A 13,067-nucleotide genomic window follows, 5' to 3' on the forward strand; every position below is an offset into this window, starting at 1 on the left:
CTCCACAAAAGCACCAAGCGGTGACTTTCTTTCTTTTTATTGCCCCTCACCAGGCAAAGGGAGTCAGAGCTGGGGTTGCCTGGTTCAGCCAGCGAGTCGTTATCGTGTGTGCAATGGGGCGGTTCGCCCCTCCAGGAAAATGCGCAACTGGGAATGTACTGAAATCAAAGAAAAAGCCAGCCCAGGAAAAGGGCTGCACTTGGTCCTAGGGGTTTTGGCCAGGGCGGGGCAAGGCCACAGTACCAGAGGGACAAAACCATCCAGCATTCATCACACGTCCAGGGAGGAGGCAGGGGACAGAGAGGGAGTTCTAGAAGGCGTGACAGGAGAGGGCCCAGAGCCCCCAGCGCCCAACACTCGCCACTGAAAGATACTGGCGTCCTTGCCACCTAGGGAGACGAGGTATGAGTCGTCATGCGTGAACCGGACGCTAGTCACGTGACTGCCGTGGCCTGAGTACATACGGCTTGGCGCCTGCACCAGAAAAAAATGTACAGTCACAGCAGTGATAGGGTCCCAAGACTACCCACTGGGGCCCAACGGTCCTCTAAAGACTCACCTTGGCTCGAGCGCACGGATACTGGAAAAGGTGTACTTTGCAGAAGTCGTCTGCTACAGCCACCACACGTTCATTGTGGGAGCGGCAAAGGGAGTTGATGTCTGTCCCATCAGAGCCATCAGGCCACACACCTAACACAACAGGTAGCCTCAGCCAGGGCACTTTCCACAACCTAGAGCTGCAGTGCTTAGGATTTCCAGGCTACCTCCAGACAATCCTCTCCATTCCCAAAGGGACCTGTTGGCCTGGATTTGCCTCTCCCCCCCCCCCCGCCATGACACATGACACACACCCAACATTCTGATCCAAGAATGGGTTCCACCTTCTTTTCCCAGCCCTGCTAAAGGGCTCGGCTGCATGCTGGCTTCACTACTTACCATACACGTGGAAGCCTAGCACACAGGTGTAGGTAGCCCACTCCCGGTCTCTGCTCTCATAGCGATTCCTTAGAAGCTTGCAGCCTCCAGCCACGTCCCCTAGGTAGAAATTGCCCCAACCAGCTCAGCTGGGAAGGTGACCTGATCCATTATGAACCTCACTATGTGATTTCTGAGTTCTCACTGTAGTTTGATTTCGTTTGACTTTAAGACAATCTAAGTCCAGCCAGGATGGTTGTTACACACCTTTAGTCCCAGCACTCTGGAGATAGAGGCTCTGTGAGTTCAAGGCCAGCCTGGTCTACAAACCTAGTTCTAGGATAGCCAAGGGCCAAGACAAAGAAACCCAGTCTCAAAAAAAAAAAAAAAAGAAAGAAAGAAAGATAGTCTAAGCACACCCAGCATGATGGTGTATGCCTTTAATCCCAGCACTGGAATTAAAGGCCAGAGGCAGACAGATTTCTGAGTTTGGGTCCCCCCTGGTCTACAAAGCAAGTTCTAGGAAAGCCAGGGCAAAATTGAGGAAACCCTTTCTTGAAGAGAAAGAGCCTAGCCTAGTCATGCCTGGAACTCCCCACCCTCCTGCCTCAACCTCTGGATAAAGTTCTAACAGTTTCCAATCAGTTTTTCCTTCCTAAATAAGTTAGCCCCTCCACACTTGCCCTGAGAAATTATACTAAGACAACCTTTTCTTACTGCATGGCTTTTTTTTTTTTTTTTTTTTTTTTTTGAGGGGGTTGTTTTTTGGTTTTTCAAGTCAGGGTTTCTCTTTGTAGCCCTGGCTGTCCTGTAATTTACAGTGTTGACCAGGCTGGCCTTAAGCTCAGATATCTGCCTGCTAAGTGTTGGGATTAAAGGTATGTGCCCCCATTGCTGGGTTTTTTGTTTTGTTTTTTTGAGACAGGGTCTTGCTAAGTCGCCTTGACTTGCCTGGAACTCACTACGTAGACAGGCTGGCCTTGAACTCATAGAGATCCATCTGCCTGTCTCTGCCTCCCAAATTCAGGGATTAAAGGCGTACACTACCATACCTGGAACATTTTTCAACTTCCTGGAATTGTTGTGGAAAGAAGACATGGTGTGAACTGTATTTTACCTAGTCACAGGATCCCTCCTGTGCACAATTCCAGCTCCTTTCCACCTCCATATCAGTCCCTCTGCTTGATGCACCTTCAATACCGTCACCCCTCCTGACTGGAAGCCTCCTATCAGCACCCCATCTATAATCACTTAGGAGACATAACTAAGAAGATGACAAAGGTGAAGGCAGCGTGGGCCACATAGAGAATTCCAGGCCAAGCCAGGTGTTGGTGGCACACGCCTTTAATCCCAGCGCTCGGGAGGCAGAGGCAGGCGGATCTTTGAGTTCGAGACCAGGCTGGTCTACAAAAGCTAGTTCCAGGACAAGGCTCCAAAGCCACAGAGAAGCCCTACCTCGAAAAACCAAAAAAAAAAAAAAAAAAAAAAAAAACCAGACCAGCCTGATGCAAAACAAAAACAAACAAACCAAAACAAAAACACACACTGCAATTATCCCCATCACCCTGCCACTCACAGTAAAGAATCTCATAGTCCCCAGAATTGGACATGATGAAATTCCCATCCTTGGACCAGTCAAGGTGAGTGATAAAACTGGAGTGTCCCTGGGGAACAAGAGTCAAGAATTGGACAAGATAGCTACCATTTCCCATCCCCAGACTAGACCTTAATTAATCCATCAGACCCCTATGACTCTGTACAATTAACAAACCCCACCTTCCAACCTAGCATCCTTACCATACATCTGCCAAAGCGGCTAGACTTAGTACCACAACTGGAGACGCTATAGATGTAGATCATGTTGTCATGGGAACCAATAGCCAGGTACAACCCATCTACAAAGAGAGTTATTCAGACACAGAAGAGCCAGAGCAGGATCCAAGTCCAGGGTGGGGGTGGCTCCCACCTGGGCTGTACCGGACAACTGAGAGCTGTTCATTGCCATCAGTGACATCAGACACAATCTCTCTGGTTTCTGTGTCCAAAACCAACCACCTGAAAAGGGAGAAGGGAGGGAAGTGAAGAGGGCAGGATGTGAGCCCACCCACCCCCAGGGAGACCCTGGGCAGGGCAGAGGTCACCATTGGACTCTTAGGCTGAGGAATGGGAAGAGGCTGAGGGCAAACAGAAGCTGAGGGAAGGCTTCTGATGCCTCCTGGAAAAGAAGTCAGAAACTACAGACCAGGTCTACCTCACAAACTCTGTGGAGTCAGTAAGCCTGCCACTTCCCTGTTTGCCCACCCACACGCACCCCTCCCCATCCCACTGCTTCCCCATCCTGGCCTGACACCCCATTCTGCTCCCAGACTCAAGAATATAGCTGCGGAAGGCTTGGTGACAGCAGGAGAAGGGAGGCCTGGGTTGCAGAAAAGCACCCAAACACAAAAAGGTGTGGTTCAACCCTTAAGTTAGCCTTGGTCACCTCTTGTCCCTTCCCTTGTTACCAGGAACCCTTCCCAGAACTCCCTGCTTTTCTTCATAGGAGACCTGGTGTTCTCTCACCTCCCTGTGTTCAGTCCTACAACCACAACTGCCCCACTTGGATGGAAGTCAGCACACAGACCCGTCTCCTGGGAAAAGAGAAGGAAAATACCTTTCTAAGGGGCCTATGAGACAAAGGGAGAGGCTTCAAGGGACAGGGGTGGAGAGAACAGTAGGACACACATGAAAGCATAAGGGGAAATACTAGAGACATGAGGATACAGAGGTTGGGGGCCTGGGAGTTGGGGGAGAAAAGAGCCTGGGTCACACTAAGTATGTATATAAATGCTAAGTTTAATAAAAGAAGATGACTTTCAAGTAAGGGAAGTTAGATGGGCACCTTGTCATCTTAGTAACTTCAAAGGATTCTCCCAAGGCAACCAGAGACAAGGGGGCATGGAAACCTGGGATAGACAGGTCTCTCAGACCCTAGTACGGGAAATATACTGAAACCACTTAACTGTGCTACAGCTGATGAACCAAGATGAGGCCTGAGGCAACGGCAATGCCCAGGTAGCACAAGGCATCACTTTTGCCAGTCTGTACAGAATTCATATTTGAATAGCCTATGACTATAACACAACTGGAGGGGCAATGTTAGGGAGTAAGAGCAGGTGTTACATGGTGGACCAAAGGCAGCTGACTCTACCTTTAAGTCCATACTCCAGGCCAGTGCGTGGCCTTCCCCATCCCACAGGCAGAGCTGCCGGTCATGGCCACAGGTGAGGAAGCGGTTCTGGGAGGGATGTGTACACAGTCCCCACAGCTCATCAGTGTGGCCCTGCAGCAGATCATCGTTTGTCACCACTGCTCTTCCAACTCCCTTCCCTATTTCTTCCCATGGCTTTTGGCTCCCCAACCTGAATAACTGGAGAGAAGCCCTGAGCCAGATCTCCTCTCAGTAATGCATTCTTCGTGGTTCCCACCAGAAGCTCGGAGCCAAGCCCTTCAGCAATGGCCCTCACAGCCCCAAAGTGTTCTGGAATCTACAGAGTAATAACAGAATGTCAAAAGCCCACTGACCATTCCCTCTCCCCCTCCCTTCCTTGACCCCAGCCCATCTCTCACCTCAGCCTCCTGGAGGGCCACCAACCCAGGCCCCCACTGTACCAGCCGTCGGTCCCTCCCACCACCACTAAGCACGGTCCCATCCCGTCGGAGACACAGGGCAAAGATGGACCCTTCATGAGCATGGGCCTGGGCCACGATTGTGTAGGTCTCTGTTGGTAAAGCCCTAGGTAAGTGATGCTCTTAGAGTTTGCGGAAGTAGGGAAAAGGGGCAGCTTAGACCATCACAACACAAGATAACTCCCAGCTACTGAGCACCTACAGAAGACACTCTAAGCTTAGCAATTGCCAATTCAGCTCATAGTAATAGTGGCAAAACTGAACCTGGAACCTGAGATCTGACAAACCCAAGTCCCTAGCCTTCTCTCCTTTACCATATGGCTCCCCACCATTCTAGACTAGCCACCCAGAGGGTTTATCAGTTCTCAAGATAAAAATGTTGGAAACTCTCTGCTCTGTTTCCACAGTATTTCTGATATACAAACATCCTAGATGTTATCCCCAACCACATACCTTTGGTCCCACCCCTGCCTGGGGTCTTGGAATCAGAGACACTCCGCCCCCAAGTGAGAATGTTCCCCTCGGAGTCTCCCGTGAGAATGTCCCCATCAGGGAGGAACACAAAGCAAGGAATAAACTTGGGTTTCTTGTATTTCTGGAGGGGACAGAGATCAGAGGTCAAAGTGGAAGTCAAAGCCCAGATGTCACAGGGCAGCTGGGGGTGCTGGGGCACATTAAGAGTCTACAGTACTCAGTCCCACCTCCCTCCCCAACACCTCACCCATCCACACCTCACCCCAAAAACACCCTGTTTCCGGGTGAGGGTCCCATTCCCAGGAACCCCTGCTCCACCACTCCAGTTCCAAAAGTGAACATGAGATTTTCCACTGGTGACAATACAGCTGCTGTCACGAGGGCTGAAGCCAACAGCCAGGACTGAGTCATTTGTACTCTGAAGAAAGGAAGACACTTGATTCAGCCACCCTAAGCCCTGAGCACCCTCACTGTTTTGATGCATTGTTTGTTTGTTTGTTTGTTTTTGTTTTTCTCAGTGTAGCCCTGGCCATCTTGGAACTCACTTTGTAGATCAGGCTGGCCTCAAACTCAGAAACCTGCCTACCTCTGCCTCCCAAGTTTTGGAGTTAAAGGTGTGTACCACCAGGGGGAGAAGAGGAGGGGAGAAGAGGGCATGGGGGAGCAGGAAGATTGAGTCGGGTAAGAATAGAAGAGAGCAGGATGAGAGATTCCATAATAGAGGAAGCCATTATAGGTTGAGGAGAGATCTGGCACTAGGGAGATTTCCAGAGATCTACAAGGATGACACCAACTGGCAATCTAAGCAATAGTGGAGAGGTTAACCTAAATGCCCTTCCCCAATAATGAGATTGATGACTACTTTATATGCCACCCTAGAGCCTTCATCCAGTGGCTGATGGAAGCAGAGGCAGATACCCATAGCTAAACACTGAACTGAACTCCTGGAACCCAGTTGTACAGAGTGAGGAGTGATGAGCAAAGGTGTCAAGACCGGGCTGGTGAAACCCACAGAAACAGCTGGCCTGAATAAGGTGAGCTTATGGACCCCAGAATGATAGCTAAGAGGCCAGCATGGAACTGATCCAGACCCCCTGAATGTGGGTGTCAGTGAGGAGGCCTCGGCAATCTGTGGGACCTCCGGTAGTAAGTCAGTATTTATCCATGGCGTACCAATGGACTTGGGAGCCCATTCCATATGGAGGGGTGCTCTCTCAGCCTGGACACATGGGGGAAGGCCTAGGCCCTGCCCTGGGATGATATGACAGACTTTGGAGATCCGCCATGGAGGGCCTCACCCTCCCTGGGAAGCTGAGGGGGGATAGGGTAGGGGGTTGGGGGGGATTAAGGAGGTGGGGGGGGGGAGAGGGAGAGGGAACTGGGATTGATATGTGAAGCAAGCTTGTCTAATTTAAATTTTTTAAAAAAAGGGTGTGTGTGTATCACCACGCCTGCCCAGCATTTTTGTTTGTTTTTTGTTTCTTGTGACAGAGTCTCATGTACCTCTGCTTGTCCTGGAGCAACTGAGGATGAACTTTGAACAGCTTTTTTTTTTTTTTTTTTTTTTTGATTTGCTGTTTGTTGACCAACTTCTTACACTATAGGCCAGCCTGGCCTAGAATTCTCGGTGATCCTACTTCAGTTTTCAAGTGCTGAAATTACAGGCATGAACCACTACATCTAGCTCTTGACTCTTTAATTTATTTGTATTGCAGTAGTGAGATTGATTTAACTTAGGGCCTTGTGTATGCTAGGTAAACACTCTACTATTGGGCTCTATCCCCAGCCTTCTTCCCTCTGCTGTCTTCAGAGTGGCTGATATCACAGGCTTGTGCCACCACCAAAGTCTACTCTTTTTAAGATTTTATTTATTTATTATGTATACAACATTCTGCTTCCATGTATATCTGCACACCAGAAGAGGGCACCAGATCTCATAAGGGATGGTTGTGAGCCACCATGTGGTTGCTGGGAATTGAACTCAGGACCTCTGGAAGAGCAGTCAGTGCTCTTAAGCTCTGAGCCATCTCTCCAGCCCCCAAAGTCTACTCTTTAACTCAATCTGCATCCTGACAGCTGGTCTACAAAAGCCCTATGGCCCCAGGATAATTCTTCCTTCAAGGCTCTGGTAGAAGGCTGGAGCTGTAGAGCAGTGGTAGAATGCTTGCCTCGAATACTCAAGGCCCAGGTTTGACCCTCAATACTGCAAAGAAAAAAAGAACTGATCCCCTAAAACTTATATTCCCTACTAGAACTTCTATAGTTCCTAATTCATAGATTAAGAAACAAAAGCTGGGCATTAGTGGTGCACACCTTTGATCCCAGCACTCGGGAGGCAGAGGCAGGTGGATCTCTTGTGAGTTCAAAGCCAGCCTGGTCTCCAGAGCGAGTGCCAGGATAGGCTCCAAAGCTACACAGAGAAACCCTGTCTCGAAAAACCAAAAAAAAAAAAAAAAAAAAAAAAAAAAAAAAACAGTAAAATTTCTGGGTTGGAGAGATGGCTCAGAGGTTAAGAGCACTGGCTGCTCTTCCAGAGGTCCTGAGTTCAATTCCCAGCAACCACATGGTGGCTCACAACCATCTGTTATGAGATCTAGTGCCCTCTTCTGGTGTGCAGATATACATGGAAGCAGAATGTTGTATGCATAATAAATAAAATCTTTAAAAAAAAAAAAAGAAACAAACAAACAAACAAACAAAAGCTGCCGGGCAGTGGTGGCACACACCTTTAATCCCAGCACTAGAGAGGCAGAGGTAGGCTGATCTCTGTGAGTTCGAGACCAGCCTGTTCTACAAGAGCTAGTTCCAGGACAGCCTCTAAAGCCACAGAGAAACCCTGTCTTGAAAAACAAAAAACAAACAAACAAACAAAAGCTTAGAGAACGGAGTGTTTCGAGCTTTTTGCCCTAGTCGGAAAGGAAGTGTATGTGTAAGCAAGCTTGGAACTGTCTGTATTCCACCGTTCCCACCCTACCCCAGATTTGGAAACCACCTAGGCTTCTCACCTTGATCTCAGCAAGCTTCACTCCCCGGCTGCAATCCCACACTGACAGCATGTGCTCATTGGAATCATCCACCACACAAAGAAAAGCACCCTGGTCCTGAGGATGGGGACACAACACCATGAGCTTGGGAGGTCTGGACATTCCCAACATTAGACAGAGGTCCTATCACAGGCTGGGAGGGCAAAAGAAGTCGACAGGTATCTCTTTCTCAGGAGAATTTCTGGAGTACTCTGGTGAGCCTAGGGCACCAGAACTTTCCCCAGGCTTCCTGGTAAAATCAAAGAGTGTCCTAAGCAAGAAGAAGGATCTAGCAAGACATAATGGCTTATGCCTATATCTCTTGGTGGGTAGAGGCTAGAGGCAGAAGGATCAAGAGTTCAAAGACACCCTCTCCCCACATAGACACCCTCACCCCACATATTGAGTTAGAAGTCAACCTAAGGCACAGAAACCCTGCCTCAAAAAAACAAACAAATAGGGGTCTAGAAGCTTTGTGCCCAGCTCACCACTGCTGAAAAAGCCAAGGCCCCCACACCACGCTCAAAGGCACCCAGTCCAATCTCCTGCAGCTTTAGGAGTGTCTCTGAGTCCCAGATGTGAACCACAGGCTGTAAGGGCTAGTGGAAAAGAAGAGATCAGAACTATGAAGAAAAGCTGGTCTTTAAGTCCATCCTGGCTGCCTGATATTCTGACTTGGCCTTACCTTCCCATCCTTGTCTACTCCAGCTGTCTGTCCTGAGGCTACACGAACACCATCAGGGTGAACAGCAAGGCTAAGTAGAGGGAGGAGAACTCTAGGAAAGGGGGTCTCTCAAGACCACCCAAGGCACCTTGTCCTTGCTTAAGAAGCAGCAAGGCAACTGTCTTTTCTGCCCTTCCACCCCCAGCCAGACCCTCTCCCTGCAAAGCCCACCAGCCCCAAACCCCAAGACCCTCACCATCGAACGCAGTCTGTGTGACCCCGGTAATGTCTCTGGCCGCCACCTCCAGGACCCCCTGGGCCGCCCCCAGGCCGGTACAGCACCACTACACAGGCAATAAAGTAGACCACCTCCCCAGAGCGCAGCACAAACAGATTAGAGCGAGAGTCACGGCCCCTGTACCCATAACTGTGTTGGGGACCACGGTCAAGGAAAGGGCCAGACCAAAGGCAGGAGGAAAAAGAGTGAAGCGTCAAAATGGCAAAGCTCCTTCTTGGCATTACCATCCACGACAGGGCGGGATGGTTCAGAGGACTTCCCGTCCCCACAGACACAGAAAGAAACTAAAGAAAGAAGGGGGATCCATAGTGGGAAGGGGTAGTTCCCATGGAACTGGAAGGGATAGGATACACCCAGTCAAGGCTGAGGGTCTCCGGGGGTGGGCCACTGGGCAGCTCCTCAAGACTTCGGATGCCAGATGGAATGTACATAGTGATGGGGCGGCCACGAAGGAACATCTTCACTGAAATGCCTTCTACAGAGACAAGCAGAGAAGTGAGCCTCCCTTCCAGAAGGTCAACGCAGCATACCCGCCATACCTGACACATCCCCAAAGCAGCTCCTAGGGCTATAGCCCAAACCTTAATTCCATCATCCAAGTTCCTCCCTCTGCCTCTCTGTACATACCCAAATTATAATTGCTCCTCCGAGATCCAGGACCCCCGGGGCTGGAGAGGGGGTCTTTGCTCCCACGGCTATTGGGAAGAGGTAAAAGCGTAAAGACTAGGATCAAGTCCCAATACCTGAGATGGGTGGGGCAAGATACTGACAGGAGGTTCACGCCAGTCAGCCTGCTGGTGTGGGGTCGCTGTCAGAGTAACAGGGCTCTAGAGAGATGGGGACTTTTAGTTCCAAAGAAAGAAAGAGAGGAAGGAGGGAAAGAAGTGGGATGGAGGCTAAAAAAGAAGCAAAGAGACGGGGAGGAGAAAGGGGAAGAAGAACGAGAAGGCAATATAAAGATGAGAGAACAGGACCATGAAACAAGCAGCCTGTGCCCTTTTTTCTAGGCCTCTACTGACCTTTATATTCCCGTATCTGTAAAGCGGGGTCAAAAATGAAACCAGAGTGTACACCAGCCCTGCCTTTCAAGAATCTAGGAGGTAGGCAAAAATCTCCCAAAAGGAAAGCGACAAGTGAATTCCAAAGGTCACTGTCACTAGATGGTAAGCTGACAATGGGTCTTCAGAGAATAAAGGAGAAGCCAAGAAAGGACAAAGCTAGAGTGGACCTTCAGGTCCACTAAGACAACACTTCTTGGCTCTGGAATGTTCCCTTGTAGTACAGAAGTGGGCAGAACAGATCTTTGTAGGGAGAGGGGTATCAGATGACGCTCTGAGAACAGCCATCTGTGAAAAACCACCAGAGCTACCAGGTCTCTCTCTTCCCAGCACTCCAGAGGCCACGAAAGGAGAACTATCATGCCTTTTAAGCCAGTCTGGGCAACAAAATGAATTTTAGGCCAACCCAGGCTATAATGTAAGAACCTGTTTCAACTAAATAAGCCAGACGTTGGTGGCACATGCCTTTAAACCCAGCACTCAGGAGGCAGAGGCAGGAGGATCTCTCTGAGTTCGAGGCCAGCCTGGTCTACAGAGCAAGTTCCAGGACAACCTCCAAAGTAATACAGAGAAACCCTGACTTGAAAAAAAAACAAAAGCAAAAAAACCAAAAAACAACAACAACAAACAACAACAAAAAATGTCATGGAAGCTTTGAGCTCCTAGAATTTTGAAAGGGATTTTGTGATATGAAAAGGTTAGCAGAACTAGAATCAGGAAAAACCGGGTTCAGAGCTTGACTGTGTGACCTCAGGCAACTGATTGCCCTCTCTGGGCCTGTTTCACCTGGTCAGTGGAGAACACAAGAGACAACCTACTCACCAAAGATGCTACAGGGCCTAAATGACATGGAGGAGAGTTTTAGCACAGTGCCCAGAACACTGCAGGAATCCCAAGGAATGCTTTGTTTCTTTCTTCCTGCTGGCTCATGAGGTCACCCACCCCACCCAGGAATGGAGAAAGTCAAGAAACTGGGCTGGGGTACAGCAAACTGAGGCAGGAGGAGAAGGCTTACCCACCTCTCTGTGCTCCCTGACCGCAATAGCAGGTTGGCGGAGGAAGCCGCCTTCCTAGAGAGTTTCTGCCTGGGCCGCTCTGAGGGGGATGAAGAGGAGGAGGAATTTCTTCGTGGCCTGGTGGGGCAGAATGAAAAAGTGAAATCAAGCTTAACAGTCCTGCTTCCTAGCCTTCCCACCCCCTCAGCTTCCATCACGGGACACACATACGTGTCAGAACGCTGAAGGGGCTGCACAGGCCTAAGGACCCCTGGGGGGCCAGGGGAGCCTGCCCCACTGCTGCTGCTGCACCCTCCTTCAGACTGGGTCCCACTAGGCTCTTCACTGGCTCCTGGAAGAGCTGGAGGCCCATTGCTCAGGCCAGGTGGTCCAGAGGATGACTCCATCTCCAATTTTTCCTCCGTCTGGGTGCCTCGGCTCACCAAGGAAGGGCTGCATGTAGGTGGCAGGCCCGGGGGAGCTGTAATGCTGCTAGGGAGACAGCAAATCAAGTTGATGCCTCAAAGTTCCCAGGAAGGAAGAATGAGTGTGCTGACATGCATACCTGTCCCTTGTTGGAGCTGGTGTGCCAGAGCTCTGCAGGGAGGTGGAGGGGCCATGCAGCCGCAGCAAGCGAAGCGCTTCTGCCAGGGCTGCCTTTACCAGCTCCATCTCTTCTTCCTGCACCCGAAGCCTCTGGCTCAAGGTCTGCAGTGTCTCATGAGCAGGGCCCTCACCTAGAGAAGGAGCAACAGACACTCAGAAAAGTGCCACTACGTGGAAGATTAAGGGGGTTCTGTCCTCCTGTCCAACTTTACAACCCAATTGTCCAACAGGACGACCTCTTTCAAACAGTCCAAAGCTTCGGAGGCTTATCCAGAGGGGGAAAGACAGAGGCTAGAAGATCAAGAGCCTCCTCGTAGCAGGGCATGCAGTGAGCCTGGCATTCCTGCTGCTACCCCAGCCTCCGCATAGACAGGGAGTACCATGAAGTGGTGGGGGGGGGTGCGGGCGGAGGGGGGGAGAATGGCGGTATGGAATACTGCCGAGGTACGTGGGAGCCAGACAGGGAGAGAGCTGCAAAGGCAAAACTAGTGAGGAACTACAGCCCTCACATCCCACCAGCAAGCCCAAGTCTCTACCAAATGCAAAAGCAGTCAAGCTAGAAAGTGGACAGGGCGGCAGTAAAGTCAGCCTGAGGGGCCACGGTGTAAGGAACAAGATCTGGTGACGGTAAAGAGTACCAGCGGAGAGCAGTTAGTGTACATCCCAATGTAACTGTGGGAGTCACAAATACGAAGAGCCGGAATTCTCGGAGAAGAGGCCCAGAGTGACACAGCGGTCAGGGAAACTCAAGAGAACCAAGGAGTAGAATGGCATTAAGGAAGTCCTAAGTGACAGTTGGAGGTTCTTAGGAACTGAGGAGGATGCTCAGAGCCCCTGGAGTGCAAGAGCACGCGGGCACGCCACCGGACAGCCGTCCAGCACTGGCAGCGCCCGTCAGGCTGGCGCTCCCGGAATCCGGGCCACGCCGCCCGCCCCGCCCCATACTCACCGGGCCCTGCAGCCCCGTCCATCCGGCCCCCGCGTTCCTCCGAGCAGCGGCGGCGGAGGCGTCTAAGCCGCGGGGGCCATGGCTGGGGAGAGGGGAAGGAAGCACCCCCGGCGCGCGCGCGGAGGGATGCCGTGCCACCCCCGGGGGGCGCTGTCGGGCGCGGAGGCAAGGGTTGGAGGGGGTGTTGTGGAACCTGGGCCTGCTACTCTCCCGGGGTAAGCTCCCCGGGATGCGGTGACAGGGCCGACCCGAGCCCCAGCGCCGCAGCACAAACAGGCGCGGGACCCGGAGTCGCCAGCAAGCGCGGGAGGGGGGCGGGCCGGAGCGGGGGCGGGCCGCCAGGTAACCCTTCCCTGTCCGGTCCCCCCCCAGGCTCTGGTCGGGGGCGGGGACACCCGGCTGACCCCTCACCCCGC

At 51.3% G+C, this 13,067-nt stretch overlaps 1 protein-coding gene across 4 annotated transcripts; it reads right to left on the bottom strand.

Annotated features, from left to right (window-relative positions):
- Positions 1–21: 21 nt before the first annotated feature.
- Positions 22–12,946, bottom strand: Eml3 (EMAP like 3). Of its 4 annotated transcripts, none has more exons than XM_027408329.2 (22): positions 12,652–12,943; positions 11,662–11,833; positions 11,328–11,588; positions 11,121–11,234; positions 9,671–9,738; positions 9,395–9,518; positions 9,002–9,172; positions 8,767–8,836; positions 8,570–8,680; positions 8,064–8,159; positions 5,321–5,476; positions 5,038–5,179; positions 4,525–4,676; positions 4,317–4,442; positions 4,106–4,237; positions 3,478–3,545; positions 2,882–2,970; positions 2,713–2,810; positions 2,492–2,579; positions 937–1,035; positions 560–690; positions 22–474 (listed from the first exon to the last, which is right to left on the bottom strand). In XM_027408329.2, the coding sequence occupies exons 1-22, from the start codon at positions 12,671–12,673 to the stop codon at positions 271–273; spliced, it is 2,694 nt and encodes an 897-aa protein (XP_027264130.1). In that variant the 5' UTR covers positions 12,674–12,943; the 3' UTR covers positions 22–270. The 4 variants fall into 4 exon arrangements, with proteins under 4 accessions (XP_027264130.1, XP_027264131.1, XP_027264132.1 ...); XM_027408330.2 differs by having other exon boundaries at positions 11,328–11,585; positions 12,652–12,942; XM_027408331.2 differs by lacking the exon at positions 12,652–12,943 and adding an exon at positions 12,341–12,548.
- Positions 12,947–13,067: the final 121 nt, after the last annotated feature.

This window comes from Cricetulus griseus, chromosome 3, assembly GCF_003668045.3.
Source record: "Cricetulus griseus strain 17A/GY chromosome 3, alternate assembly CriGri-PICRH-1.0, whole genome shotgun sequence".
NCBI lineage: Eukaryota > Metazoa > Chordata > Mammalia > Rodentia > Cricetidae > Cricetulus > Cricetulus griseus.